A 15822-nucleotide genomic window follows, 5' to 3' on the forward strand; every position below is an offset into this window, starting at 1 on the left:
TGTTCCCTACAGGCTTCCTTTAAATGTTCTCACTTCACCTGGAGCATTATATCTTTTTGGAGGAGAAGAATTTGGTCATCTGCTAGGTTTACACACTGTAATTTTCCCTCTCTTCCTGTCTTTATGACACCCTGCGCTTACCTTTGAGCTTTGGGTGTCAGTGTCTTCAACAAACGGAAGAAATGTATTCCTAACTACTTATTAAAGGTTCAACCATTTTTTCACACCACCAAGCAAAAAGCTGTGAAAAAGTCTGGATGGAGGCATTGGTTATTCTGGCCATACAACGAACTTTTATGAAGGCATGTTAGTAGTTTTATTTCTTAAATGAAGGAGAAAATGTTTAGTTTTTACCTGTAAAGAGGGTGTGTCCTGTAGACTGACTTTGATGCTTATGCTGCAGATGGTGATGGAGAGTGGAGAATGGTTGGTGGGGGGAGACCTGCAAGTCCTTGACCGCATTTATTGGGGTGATGGATTAGATCAGTACAGGCTAACACCAGCTGAGCTCAAGCAAAAGTTTAAAGACCTGAATGCCGGTAAGTTTTTATGGAGTGTTTTTTTTTTTTAACATTGCTTGTTTTTATATGATGCCAAGAAAAGGACAGAAAAGATGTTTGTAATTATGAATGTGTTATTCTTCCTCTCTTGACTGGCACAATAATGCACATAGCGACATTTTACAATGCTGTGCTGAATGGAATATGCTTTTTTTATGCCCTTCTTTAATCTTTTTTTTTTATATCTATGTGGCTACATTAAAATTGTTATGATCTTGCCTCAAAGAATAAAACTAAGGTATTTCCTGTTCGTGCACGATAACCTAGATTATTTTTGTATATTTATATGGTGTTTTTCTTCACATTTCAACATTTTACATGGCTTATATGAGAAAGTTGCACATAATATAGTGTATACATGAGTTGCAAAATGTATCAAAACTAAAGCTATTACATACCTCTTTGTAGCCTGAAAGGTCAATAAATGTCCAGACTAAACCACTTCTAATACTCTTCATGCCATTTTACTGTGAATTGCATTTTGCAGGAAAGCTGGAAGTTGTAAACAAGTGTGCACTTACACACATTAATGTATAAATATTATTTATAGCGTTTTACTATATAAACTATGTTGGTTTTTAGGTTTAGCAGAATACCCAAGCTGCTCGGGGTGACACAAAACTGCTAGGGGAGTATAGGGGACTAAAAGAGACCAAAAAGCCCTTCTACTAAAAGGCACTGCCTACTGTGATTTGCCTGATAATTTAGCTATTAGTGAACTGTGGTTACCCACAATGCATCGCTAGTGACTATGCAAATTATTTTGTTATGCCCCCTGAAGCCAGGCTTACATCCAGAACCTCTGGTGTATTGTAAGCCTACAGCTTATACATTTTACAGAGACCATCATCCCAACATGCAGACAGCCTGTTTCGGACGTTTGGTCATCCTGGGTGCATGGCAGGGATTGATATGGCTCTATGGGATTGGGCTAGGACCAGAACAACAGATTACCCAAGCAGTGGGTAGTTTAGTGAGCGTTTGGATATCTGCACTATACACCCTTTGCATCTAAAATAGCCACAGAACATGCCACATTAATACGGACATTAAAAACATACCAACTTTGCTCATCACTAAGTGGTTAGTACTTTAAATTTCAAAACCCACCAAGGACATTTTTTTGCAAGGAGTTTGCATGTTTTGTCGCATGCGGGTTTGCTTCAAGTGCTTCAGTATCTTCCTACTGTGGAAGACCTACTGGTAGTTTTATTGACATCCCACCAAAATGGCCCTAGATTGTATACACATTGACCACTCCCCTCAGCACCTACTTTCCCATTTAAATTATGGGCCCTCAGTAGGATGAGCACAGCTTCCCTTGCTTGTGACCCTAGATTGTGGTAGTGGGAAAAGGCTGTGAACCCCTTAGAGAGACAGACACATGTAACGCTATGTACTTTGTCAAACATTCCGTAACGTCTCAGTGCTGTACAAACACAGGAAATAAGTCATAAAAACAAGCTTGCTTTAGACTGTTTCATGCCTTCATTACCATAAGCAAATGCAGGGATCATAGTGTTGTATCTGGTTTGTGCCCCCTCACAATTCTTCTCAACATGCCATCCCTGATCAGGCATTACAGTGGTGCGTCAAGATCAGAGGGAATAACTCCGCTGCATCGTTTAGTGGTACCAGATTGCTATAGCCAAATGAATTTATAAAGTGGTGATTTTAAGTACTAGTGATGATATTTAAAAAGAACTTGAAGTGAGAGGGATTTGGAGGCTGCCATATTTATTTCCTTTTAAACAATACCAGTTGCTTAACAGTCCAACTGATCATTCTGGCATCCGTAGTGTTTATATCACACCCCTGAAACAAGCATGCAACTAATCTTGTACAGCTGATCTATATGCTTGTTTAGGATCTATGGCTAAATGTATTGGAGACAGAGCATCAGCAGCACAGCCAGGCTATTTGTATTGTTTAAAATTAAATAAATGTCAGTTTCCATATCCCTCTCACTTCAGGTTCCCTTTAAGGTGCTTTTTTCATTATTATATGTTTTCAGTTGTTTTGAAATATGTAGGTGTCCATTTTCATTGTTCCATGTTTCTCTGCACTGCCTGGCCCCTGAGCTTAGTATTGTTTCCACAATACAATAAAGCTGGGGGAGATGGGGGCAGTTGAGGACGTGTCTGCTGGAAAATATGCTTAGTATGCTGTAATTCAGAGGGAAAGTTTTTGCAAGAAAAATATTTGAATCTGATCTTGGTAGATGAATAACTTACTAGCGCCTCCATGATTTATTGAGCAAAAGTGATACAACATGGGATAGCTTCAACATGCAACCCTTTTCACCAGGTCCAACCACCTAACAATCTCCCTCCGGCTTGCCTGTTTGCTCACCCACTAAAAACTCATACATGTATATGTATATTATATCATGCTACAGTATACTACAAGTTTTAATTACATAGTGAATTTTCTGCACTCCAGTCAGGGATTCTCAAAGTTTCTCAGCATGGGCAGCTCCTCCCCCCCAGACAAGCTGAAATTGAGAGCAGAGACCTGTCTGTGAGGGATAAACAAAGCACACACACAGAGCCTGCAGAGGGTGTGGAGGGGGCATGCATAACTTCTCCCTATCACAGCAGAGACAGTGCATTCCTCTCTAGGTCGACAGAGCTTGACAAAGAAAAGAAGATTAGATATATTAGAGACTTTGCAACTAGAAAAGGCTGCAGTAAGCCAGACCACATTAGAACAGGTATAGGAACTTATAGGATAGAAGAAATAAGGCTGAACATTTTGTTACAGAGTCTCTTTAAAGAGAATCTGTATTGTTAAAATCGCACAAAAGTAAACATACCAGTGCGTTAGGGGACATCTCCTATTACCCTCTGTCACAATTTCGCCGCTCCCCGCCGCATTAAAAGTGGTTAAAAACAGTTTTAAAAAGTTTGTTTATAAACAAACAAAATGGCCACCAAAACAGGAAGTAGGTTGATGTACAGCATGTCCACACATAGAAAATACATCCATACACAAGCAGGCTGTATACACCCTTCCTTTTTAATCTCAAGAGATCATTTGTGTGCTTCTTTCCCCCTGTAGCTATCTTCCACTGAAGTGTCAGGCTGTTTCTTCCTGCAGAGTGCAGACAGCTCTGCCTGTATGTAATTCCTCAGTATGTGAAAGCCCAGCCAGCTCCGAGGAGGATTTATCCAGCTTGTAAAAGATAATAGAGCAGAGAGAAGCTGCACTAATCTAAATAATACACAGGCAGTGTGCATAGAGGGGCCTGGAGGTGGGAGATGCATCACAGAACCACAACACTGAAGAACTTGGCAGCCTTCCAGACACAGCCTGACAAGTCTGACAAGAGAGAGATAAGTTGATTTATTACAGAGATGGTGATAGTAGAACATGCTGCAGTATGCCAGAACACATTAGAATAGCTTTTGGAACTTGTAGGATGATAAAAAACAGGATGCAATTTTTGTTACGGAGTCTCTTTAAGCCTGGTAAACACTTTCAATAATGATTTCACAATCTCACATTGTCACACTGATGGCCACAGCCCAGCGATACCTGCCGCATAAAGGAGATGGGATACAGTTCTTTTTATTGATATATTCACCATTCAAGTTTTAATTTTGTAAGTAATTTTCACTGTGTGCTGTAACCGTACCTCCTTTGGTTTTACACTATGGAGCGCTCGATTTCCTTCTAGTATTCTGATCTTCTTAACAAAACTTCAGCTTCTTATAAGTAAGCCAATGTAAAATGTCAGACGTCAATGATGTTCAGCGGTGTTGGCTGGCAATTTTGATTTTATCAATGGATAAATAGGCCCGTTAATGATGGAACCATTTACTATAATCTGATCTATTGCCAGACTAGCTTGTACTGTTAAGAAAATCTCTGGTGATCTAGACTGTTTATGAAGTAGCACTGATATATTTTAAGGAATGCTAAACTATGGGTGGGGAACACTGAATTTAGATTGACCTTGGTGGTAAATATTGTAAAATGACCTTTTGAAGCTGTAATTGAACCCCCATCGGGAATGTTCTTTTTTTGCTTTTGTCTTACACTGTTAACATTAGTAGGATTATGTCTTTTGTACTTATGTTTCTTGATTTGTTTATGAGACTAAAATTATCTGTCAAGTTTAGATCTTAGTTGGCGTCCTTTATTTGTCTTAGCCAGCTTAGTATAAATTCTTGGGTTGTAAAATTTATGCTAGAAAAAGGAGTTAATGTGTTTAAGAAAGGAGGCCCTTGTCACTCTGTCATGCGATCAGCTTTTTTTCTTTTCTTCGTTTGAGACGGTTTCATGATTGTTTTATTAATCACACATTCCAAAACACTTTGGTTTCTTGAGTTTCAGAAAGGCTATATTTCCACAGATTTGCGGTATACGTTAATTTAACAGGAGAATCCAGCCAACAATTAAACTGACTTTTCATTAAATGTTGTATACATTTTCATCTTAGAATGTGGCTGTTTTGGTTTACTATATAATTGCTCTGATGATGCTTCATGGAGTTTCTAATTTGCTTGGCCACAGCACAGTTGGTTTCACAAGGCCTTACACATACTAGCTACACATACAACTTTATTTGTAGCAGTATTTGACAATTGTATAAAATGAAAATGTAACTCCACTGGCATAAATAAAGCAGTACAGCTTTCATTGTGGCAAAGGCTGTAATCCAGTAGCCTATGATTAAATCTTATAACTGACCAAAAATGTTGTAGAAATGTTATCTCCTGGTCAGGTTGAGGGAACACACCCATTGGTTGCTTATTTGAGATCCCGTCAGGCCCCGTTTACACTTAATCAGTTGGTATGCGTTAGTGTGCGTTAGTACGCATTGGTACGCTGTTTTTAAATAGCAGTGCATTGGGAAGAAGATTTCAGTTAAAACGCGTTAAGTGTGAAACTTGCCATAAGAAAACATGAGCATTACTTTGAAAAAGGGCCCTCAGAGTGCGATTACTTCTCCCCACCTCAGTAAAGTTAATCAGAAAATGCCTTTATCTAACCAGACCCATTCGGGGATGCCTACAGCACTTAAGGGTGAAACCACATTGGACACACCCCTCAGCAGTACTTCACTTAGTACTTCAGTACAGGACAACTGTAGTGAGAAGAATATGGAGGCTGCCATATTTAATTCCTTTTTAAACCAACCAGTTGCCTGGCAGCCCTGCTGGTCTGTTTGGCTGCAGTAGTGTCTGAATAACACCAGAAACAAGCATGCAGCTAATCCTTGTCGGATCTTAAAATGTCAGAAACACCTGATCTCCTGCATGCTTGTTCAGGGTCTATGGCTAAAAGTATTAGCGGCAGAGGATCAGCAGCACTGCCATAAAATTGGTATTGTTTAAAGGAAAATAAATATGGCATCCTCCATATCCCTCTCATTACAGTTGTCCTTTAACCCTCCTGGCGGTTAATTTTTTCTGCCAATTAGGCAGAAATCCATTTTATTTATTTATTTATTTATTTTTTTGTTTCATGTAAAGCTACCAGAGTGGTAGCTACATGAAACCCCACTAGAGGGCGCATGTGTCCCTCTAGTGCGATCGTCGCCGGCATCAATAGCAAACAGGTGAATGCGTATATAACGCGTTCCCCTGTTTGGCTTCTCCTGTCGCCATGGCGACGATCGGAATGACGTCATGGACGTCAGCTGACGTCAGACGCCTCCGATCCAGCCCATAGCGCTGCCTGGAACTCATTGGTCCGGGCAGCGCAGGGCTCTGGCGGGGCCCTCTTCCGCCGCTGCGTGCGGGCGATCGCCGCAGAACGGCGGCGATCGAGCTGTACGTGCGGCTAGCAAAGTGCTAGCTGCGCGTACAGCACTTTGAATGTGGCGAATCGCCCCACTAGAGGCAGAGATATCCTCCTGCGCGGCATCGCCCGAGCTCAGCTCGGGCTTACCGCCAGGAAGGTTAAGGTCACTAGGTACAGGTTGTGTGACTTCTGCTGAGGTATTTGGATTGTGCTGTTTTTGCCAAATATGGGCTACTCCCTTTTTTTTCTCAGAAGGGTGGCTTAGGTCGATATGCAATTAAAAAATGTACCTATACTTTAAGGTTCGCAACGTTTTTTGTTTTTTTAACACCAATGCATTCTAGATCACTGGCCCCAAGCAAGTATGCATGCATGCTATCTGACTGACTGAACAAGCTGTGTGCATTGTGCAGGTGTGTGTATCAGTCATATCTGCAGAAGATATGTCGCCTTAAATATTCCTCTCTCTTCAACTCCTCATAGGGCCCATCTACAAAGGCGGCACTTTTCAGATCCCCATATTTGCAAAAATAGCAAGTAGCTGAAAAGGTCAGAACTTTTAAAAGACAACTGAAGCAAAAGGGATATGGAGGTTGCTAAATTTATTTCCTTTTAAGCGATATCAGTTGCCAGGCTATCCTGTTGATCCTGTCTCTAATACTATTAGCCATAGACCCTGAACAAGCATATGCAGATCAGGTGTTTCTGACATTGTCAGATCTGACTAGATTAGCTGCATGCTTGTTTCTGGTGTTATTCAGACACTACTGCAGCCAAATAGATGAGCAGGGCTGCCAGGGCACTGGTATTGTTTAAAAGGAAATAAATATGGCAGCCTCCATATCTCTCTTAGTTACCTTGTTTAAAGGTAGCCATACACTGGTCGATTTGCCATCAGATCGACCAACAGATAGAGCCCTCTCTGATCGAATCTGATCAGAGAGGGATCGTATTGATGCCTTTACTGCAAACAGATTGTGAATCTATTTCAGCATGAAATCGATTCACCATCTGTGAAGCTGCCGAGTCCAGCTGGCTTCACTGAACTTCCCGTCCGGGGAACAGTAGAGGGCGCTCTACTGTTTAAACTTCCTGCCAGGACAGGAAGTTCAGTGAAGCCAGCCGGACTCTGAGCCCAGCGCGGAGAAGAAGACAGCGGAGAGAGGGGGGACACGCGCCGGCGGAACAGGTAATGGATTGCAGCTAGTGTCGGGCATTCGAACGCCGCTATCGACGCAGTCCCGACCCACCGGCGATCGAGCAAAATCTTCCACACGGACGGATCGGCGGGAACGATTGATTTCGGACAGAAATCGATTGGTTTGCGCAATGATTTTACAGCAGATTCGATCACCGTGATCGAATCTGCTGTATATCGGCGGTAAAATCATTAGGTGTTTGGGCCCCTTAAGCCTGATCACCACTTTTAGAGGATAACCAATTGATAAGCAATAGGAACTTTTTTTTTTTTTGTATTTAAAGGACAACTGAACTCAGAGGTATATATGGAGGCTGCCATATTTATTTCCTTTTCAACAATACCATTCGCCTGGCAGCCCTGCTGGTCTATTTGGCCGCAGTTGTGTCTGAATCACACCAGAAACAAGCACGCAGCTAATCTTGTCAGATCTGACAATAATGTCAGAAACACCTGATCTACTCCATGCTTGTTTGGGGTCTAGGGCTAAAAGTATTAGAGGCAGGGGATCAGCAGGGCTACCAGGTAACTGGTATTGCTTAAAAGGAAATAAATATGGCAGCGTCCATATCCCTCTCACTACAGTTGTCCTTTAAACAACCCAATATATGCTTTATAGATTCATAAGAAAGAGTGTGACGGGACAGAGCTTGTCGCATTTCCAATAAATCTCTATGTAGCATCATGTCTTCTTCCTTGTGGCTTTATAGTGTACTGGTTAAAGGCACCACTTCATAGGAGACCAAGGTTCAAATCCTGGCTGAAGCCAGTACCTATTCAGCCCTTGGACAAGACTACCCAACAGTGCAAGGTGGCCTATTGAGAGCACCACTAGTGGCTGCAGATCTCAAGTGCTTTGAGTCTGACTGGAGAAAAGTGCAATACAAATGTTGGGATTATTATTATTGATTGTGTGTAGTAGGTACTAGCTGATATTCTTGACTTCATGTAATGAATATTTGCAAACGTAATATAATTTATTTTTGCGTTTTCTTACTTGAGAGCATTGTAGATGACCTCTCCACCTAACATGTACCATACAGTGTTTGCAGGGGTAATGTGAAATCTACACCTGAACTGCAGTTGTAAAGTAAATATTTTCTGGTCACCAGACTTTACTCAGGACAGCAGGTGTGAGCTTCTCTCGGGCATTGCGTCCTCAAGTATAGGAATTTACAGCAGGTATTTCAAAGGAGTCCCTTTCTTGCAACCCCCATACCTCGTTATACGTTTCCTCAGCCTTAGTTACTTTTTTAATACTTCCATTTTACAGTTTAACTGTAAAAATGAAAAATGTGTTCCAGTGGGCTGAACATGTGGTGTAATAAGAATGTGTTGGCATGTGCTGTGCTCCGTAAACATAGACCTCTCTTTTACATGACTTTTTTCTTAGGTTGTCTGTTTCCCTGGGAAAAAAACTGTCTGTTTATAGTGTACTTTCTTACCTATTTTAAAACAAAATGTAATTGTTTCCGGATGCATGCTATGTGCTTATTTAAAGTGAACCGCACATAATCATCACACCTCCTGAATCGGTACACAGCATGTCAGCCTGATCAGACTGCAACTTAAAGGGAATCTGAAGTGAAAACAAACTTATGATATGATGAATTGTATGTGTAGCACAGCTAAGAAATAGAACATTAGTAGCAAAGAAAGGAGTCTCATATTGTTTCCAGTACAGGAAGAGTTAAGAAACTTTATTTGTTATCTTTGCAAAAGAGCTTCTCTGAGCTCTGGGACCCAACTTAGAGCAGAGACAGTCCTATTTTCTGTAGCACTTATATATTTAAGAAACAGTAAGAGGCAGCTTCAGATAGGGTTTTACTGCAGGGGAGTTCAAAGGGTCATTAGCTCTGCTCTGTTTCATAGTTTAAAATGCACATGGTTTCTAATTGCAAGACTTTTCTTTGCTACTAAAGTTCTATTAATTATCTGTGCTACACATACAATTCACTATATCATAAGGTTTTTTTTTCGCTTCAGTGTCACTTTAAAAAAGGACTAATACATGTATTTTTAGAGTTTAAAGAGAATCTGTATTGTTAAAATCGCACAAAAGTAAACATACCAGTGCGTTAGGGGACATCTCCTATTACCCTCTGTCACAATTTCGCTGCTCCCCGCCGCATTAAAAGTGGTTAAAAACAGTTTTAAAAAGTTTGTTTATAAACAAACAAAATGGCCACCAAAACAGGAAGTAGGTTGATGTACAGTATGTCCACACATAGAAAATACATCCATACACAAGCAGGCTGTATACAGCCTTCCTTTTGAATCTCAAGAGATCATTTGTGTGTTTCTTTCCCCCTGCAGCTATCTTCCACTGAAGTGTCAGGCGGTTTCTTCCTGCAGAGTGCAGACAGCTGTGCCTGTATGTAATTCATCAGTATGTGAAAGCCCAGCCAGCTCAGAGGAGGATTTATCCAGCTTGTAAAAGATAATAGAGCAGAGAGAAGCTGCCCTACTCTAAATAATACACAGGCAGTGTGCATAGAGGGGCCTGGAGGGGGAAGATGCATCACAGAATCACAACACTGAAGAATTTGGCAGCCTTCCAGACACAGGCTGACAAGTCTGACAAGAGAGAGATAAGTTGATTTATTACAGAGATGGTGCTAGTAGAACATGCTGCAGTAAGCCAAAACACAATAGAATAGCTTTTGGAACTTGTTGGATGGAAGAAAACCGGATTAAATTTTTGTTACGGAGTCTCTTTAACTTATACAATTCTCCTTGAAGACTTTCTCTTGGAACCTCAACTTTTTGTTGTCTAAATAAAATACATTTAGATACCATAGCAAGACTGCTCACCACAAAGTTTAAGGGATTGTTTCCATTCAAGTGCAGAGCCCTGTGGCTCTGTGCTGCGCTTCACTCCCGGTGGGGGGGCGGGGCTTGCGATCCCATTCATTACTAAATGGGATCCCAGGCTAAAGCACCCTGAAATGCAGCAAACCCTGCTGAATCGCTGTGCATGAATGGAAATGGCAGACAGTGCAGTCTATGCACCATCTGCTGTCCCTGCAATCGCTTTTCCATAATTGCACCTGAAAGTGCACTATGGAAAGGAGCCCTTAGGTCCTTCTATTTCACATCATGGAAGTTTGCAAGAGGTGGAGTAAGAAGAGTCTACTGTTTCCAATCAGAATGACTTTAAAAAAAAAAAGCAGCTGTATGCCTATCCCTACAGATGCAAGACCCCTGCTCTGACTAGCATCCTGTTCACAGGAGATGCGATTTCAGAAACTTTCTGAAACAAATGTCTGGCGCAAGCTATGTTGGTATAGTGACTTAGAGGAACGCTAGTGAAAATGATGTAATAAAAAAGTGCTTAATTTTTACAATAATTATGTATAAATGATTTAGCTAGTTTTTGCCAATTGTGAAAGCTATCCTCTCCTTGATTTACAGTCTGATATTTATCACATGGTGACATTTTTACTGCTGGCAGGTGATATCACTGGAAGTACCTGCTACTTGCTTTTTTGGCAGTTGGAAACAGCTGTAAACAGCTATTTCCCACAATGCAACGAGGTTCACAGACCGGAAACTGCCAGGAAAATGGTCCACAGTCTCCTGTGGGAGGGGCTTCAGCACAATATCAGCCATACAGGGCCCCCTGATGATCCATTTGTGAAAAGGAATAGATTTCTCATGCAAAAGGGGGTATCCGCTACTGATTGGGATGAAGTTAAATTCTTGGTCATGGTTTCGCTTTAAGTCTGTCGCAGGCCATGTTTGTACAGTGACTAAAGCCCCATATGTTGAGTTTTTTCCTTCTGTCTTCAGCCCCCTGGGAAGCACCTGTTGTGCAGTACATGTCTACTTACAAGGCCACATTAAGGAAGGACGTGTGGTAGTAGTAATGCAGTCACTCACATGTGAGATAAAACTCACATAAGTGTAATAAACAGAGTGCCCAGTAACGGGGCACCTAACACTATTGAGGGCACAAGTTACTGCACCTCACAGGAATATTATTTAATCAGCCCCATAGTAACACATCTAGTTCAGGCTTACATGATCACTTCTGTTGTTGCACCATTCTCCACAGCTGCCTTTGGTAAAACCAATGAAAGCCCGCAGAATAGTAATACTCTCACTGCTTGCTTGATTCAAAAGCCCTGAAACATTTACATGGGCCCTTAAAGATTCTGATGCAGCTTCCCAAAGAAAATTGGAATAAACATGTTTGTAATACAAGTATTGCATTTCGAACACTTTCATTCATGTAAGTGTAATGGAATCACTTATTACTCAAGAAAACAAGTTTTGTGTTATTTTAATAAAGATAAATGTGCAGTATATTTGTGATGCAAGTAACCCGCAAAAGTGTTATTGTGTTTCAAGGGATAGTTGCCATGGATGCGAGTGAGTTTGAGGCATGTCTGGCAGCAATGTCGCTTTCTTTAGCTTTGTCTAATAGCATTATTTTAAGTGAAACAAAATGTATGTATGTATTTTTACCACCCTGAGGAAAGGCTTGCCCTATGTACTGTGGTGAAGGACTTCCTGAATTGTAGTACACGTTAACCTCTTGAAGACTGCAGTGTTAACCCCCCCCAAAGACCAGGCCTTTTTTTTGCTGAAATGGCCACTGAAGTTTTAAGGCCAAGCTGCAGGGCCGCACAACACAGCACACAAGTGATCATCCCCTCTTTTCTCCCCACCAACAGAGCTCTCTGTTGGTGGGGTCCGATCGCCCCCCCCCCACGTTTATTTATTTTTTATATATATATTATTGTTCGGGATTTTTATTTAAATATCACTGTTTGTTTAAATCAGTTACCTCCCTCCCCACAGCCAGCCAATTACGGCGATCGGCTGTCATAGGCGTCTGCCTATGAGAGCCGATCGCTCTCTTGTCCCCCAGGGGGACAACCGTGTGACACGGCTGTCCCCAGTACAGCGCTGCAGCCGATCGCAGCGCTATACATAGAAATAGACGGCGATCTCGCTGTCTAACAGTCTCCCGAGCGGCAATAGCCGCTCGGAGACTGAAGGCGGGGCATAGCTCCGCCCCCCAAGCAGGAGATGCGCGCAGCCTGCGCGCAATCTCCTGCATTAGCTGGCACCAGGACTTTATGCCAATTGGCGTTAGGCGGTCCTGGGGCTGCCGCCGCGGCCACGCCCAACGGCGTGACACGGTCGGCAAAAGGTTAAACATTAAAGGCCACCTGAAGTGAGAAGGATATGGAGGCTGCTGTAATGTTTTCCATTTAAACAATGCTGATTGCCTGGCTGTCCTGCCAATCCTCTGCCTCTAATACTTTTAGCCATAGCCTCTGAACAAGCATGAAGATTAGATGTTTGACTGAAGTCTGACTGGATTAGCTGGATGTTTTTTGTTTTGTTTTTTGTTCAGGTGTGTTTCAGGCACTATTGATGCATGGAACATCTGCACGACTGCCAGGCAACTGGTATTGTTTAAAAGGCAATAAATATACAGCAGCCTCCATATGTCTCACCTCGGGTTCCCTTTAATGTGAAGTGTCATATGCTGGGTCCAATATACCAAGGCATATTAAAGGACCTCTGTCGCAAAAAATCTTAGAATGTAAAATACATGTAAAAATATACAAATAAGAAGTACGTTTCTTCCGGAGTTAAATGAGCCATAAATTACTTTTCTCCTATGTTGCTTGTAATAAACTGTTCTTATCACCTTGCTTCGACACCATCGTCTCACAGACTGTGAGATCACTTGACTCTCCACACCGCAAACAGGATATAGACTTTCTCAGGCTTTTCCGATATTTACGTTATTTATTCAGGAAACAGGAATACAGATAGATACATTCATCTCCTGGCAAAGCAGACTTCCATGTTGCGTTACAGCTACTTGAGTATCTATCCTACTGAAGATACCCAGGTCTTCTTGTATCTACTCTATGTTACATCTAGACTACCTATGTACAGCATACATTATATCAGATTACAGAAAGGAAGAACATACTTAGAGAACTAATTGGGTTCCAGTCAGTATTGAAGCATAGCAGGAATCAGAGAGAGAGAGCCCCTTTTCAGCTCGTCCAGCTATTAATACCGACTAGGAAAGAGTTAAACGTGACATCATATTCGCCACCCCTAGATCAGATTATTGGTGGACCCTACTCGTGGTGTCATCATACACGCCTACTCGATTAATATTTAATGTCACCTTTCCTTTACTTACAGGAATGTGGATGTTTTGTAAACATGGCCAATGTTTTCTGTTCTGGTGGTGGTACATGCCCAGGTCAGAGAGACCCGCGGCCTTGTTCAGAACAGCTTCTTGGTATGTTCTAGTTCTGCTGACAGAACTGCAGATTTTTCTCTCTACAGAGAAAATCCCCTTAAAGAGGAACTGTAACGCCAAAACGGCCCCTGGGGGGTACTCACCTCGGGTGGGGGAAGCCTCAGGATCCTAATGAGGCTTCCCACGCCGTCCTGCGTCCCTCGGGGGTCTCGCTGTAGCCCTCCGTGCAGTCCGGGCAGCGGTGACGTCATTATTTACCTTCCTGGCTCCTGCGCAGGCGCTCTGATGCCTCTCGGCGCCGAAGTAGGCGGAAATACCCGATCGCCGTCGGGTCTGCTCTACTGCGCAGGCGCAAGTTTCCGGCGCCTGCGCAGTAGAGCGGACCCGACGGAGATCGGGTATTTCCGTCTATTTCCGTGCCGAAAGTCGCCACAGCGCCCCCGCTGGAGCCAGCAAAGGTAAATATTGAACTGACAGTCGGCACAGTCGCCGGCTGTTCGGAGGGCTGCGGCGAGACCCCCGTGGGACAGAGGACGGCGTGGGAAGCCTCATTAGGATCCGGAGGCTTCCCCCACCCGAGGTGAGTACCCCCCAGGGGAGGTTTTTGTTGTTACAGAGTCTCTTTAAAGGACAGGTCTGCTCATCAAGCCTTTTTGACTAACTCAGTCCAAATAACTGAGGCCTACTTAAATTATAACAATCCCCCCTAAAACGGCTTGACCCGCAGATCCCAGCGTCTGAACCTCCCAGTACCTGTTTCTCTTCTTGTATGTTTCACTTTTCGATGTTCGTGCTCACACAACTTCTCTGCTCTAGGCGGTTACCCCGGGAAGAGAGAGAGCAAGACCTCTTGGTCTTCCTGTACCCAGGCTCTCTGGGGAAGCCCTACTTCTAAGTCCCTCAACACCACATGCTCAGCATTTGCGTCACTTGCGTATCACTCACAAACTTGCATGACCACAGAAAAGTGAAACTCGTTTGGTTGTTACAAAACGGAGCAGTGCCAGATGCCTTCTAAAAGAGCGCCTTTATACAATCAGCTCCTAGGTACTACTAAACCTATACCCGTAACCCTGTATATCCCTTAATTTAAACTATTGATTCCGGAGATTGTTTATGAGGCACCAATCTCTGGACCAGGTTAATTTATTTTACGTAATTTTAACCCGCAACCTCACCTGGATAACGATGCCTAAAGTTGTCATCCCCATCCAGACGACCAGTGGGTGTAGAAAGAACTTTGGAACTGCAGATGCCCCGTCCGAGTGTCCCTGGAACATCACCGGAACCTTTGTCCACCAGGGCAGACTGGAACTCACCTGCTCATTTTTGTGTTCTACCTCGTTAAGATCACCTGTATCATGGTGAAATCTTACCTCTAACTTAGTGTACTGTTTGTTTAACCTTTGTAACAAAATGTGGTCGTCTTGGATCAAACCCTGTTCCCCTTCGTCCCATGTCGTGTTCTCTTTCAGGACGGGAACTACTCGTGAAACTTTGACCTTTAGAGTTCTCTTAACAATTTGAGAAACAACGTCATCCAGCCTGGATGACAGGATCCATATGGGATCTCCACTCACACAATATGTTCCCCTTGGAAAATCCCCCTTATCGGAACAATTATGAGAATATACCTTGAATGTATCATTAGACCTTATGTTAAAAAACCAAACCCTTCCTTCAGCCACCGGAACTATTGGTTTGGCTTCAGGGTGGATCTTTTGAATGGTAGCCTCGCAGTCTGCGTTATTGAACCCGCAGGCTTCTTCACTAAATTTGGCTTGCCCCGGCCAACGCAGATACTTCTGCAAGAATTGCCCGCATGAGGACAACTCTACTTGCTTCACCTCCCCGTCTAGCACCAAAAAAGGTTGACCTCTCAGGTCCTGGTGTAAGACATGTGTTGAGGTGGGAACTAAGGAAGTGGCGGTGCCTAAAGGAATGTTGCACCGTTTCCATTTGTTCACCCAAACATCTCGAAGATGCCATGCAAAAGATCCTTCTCCAGAAAAGTTACTATACCTCCCCTTGTCCAATCTCTCGCTGACAAAATATGTCCCCAGCTGTCCTGA

The 15822-nt window shown here is 42.8% G+C and overlaps 1 protein-coding gene across 1 annotated transcript in view; it reads left to right on the top strand.

Annotated features, from left to right (window-relative positions):
- The window catches only part of PAPSS1 (3'-phosphoadenosine 5'-phosphosulfate synthase 1), a 167974-nt gene that overhangs the window by 97346 nt on the left and 54806 nt on the right, over positions 1-15822 (top strand). The window contains exon 9 of the mRNA XM_068231236.1: positions 404-539. Within this exon, the coding sequence (XP_068087337.1) occupies positions 404-539 (136 nt within the window). The remainder of the gene's footprint in view (positions 1-403; positions 540-15822) is intronic.

The sequence above is a fragment of the Hyperolius riggenbachi genome, chromosome 1 (assembly GCF_040937935.1).
Source record: "Hyperolius riggenbachi isolate aHypRig1 chromosome 1, aHypRig1.pri, whole genome shotgun sequence".
Classification (NCBI taxonomy): Eukaryota; Metazoa; Chordata; class Amphibia; order Anura; family Hyperoliidae; genus Hyperolius; species Hyperolius riggenbachi.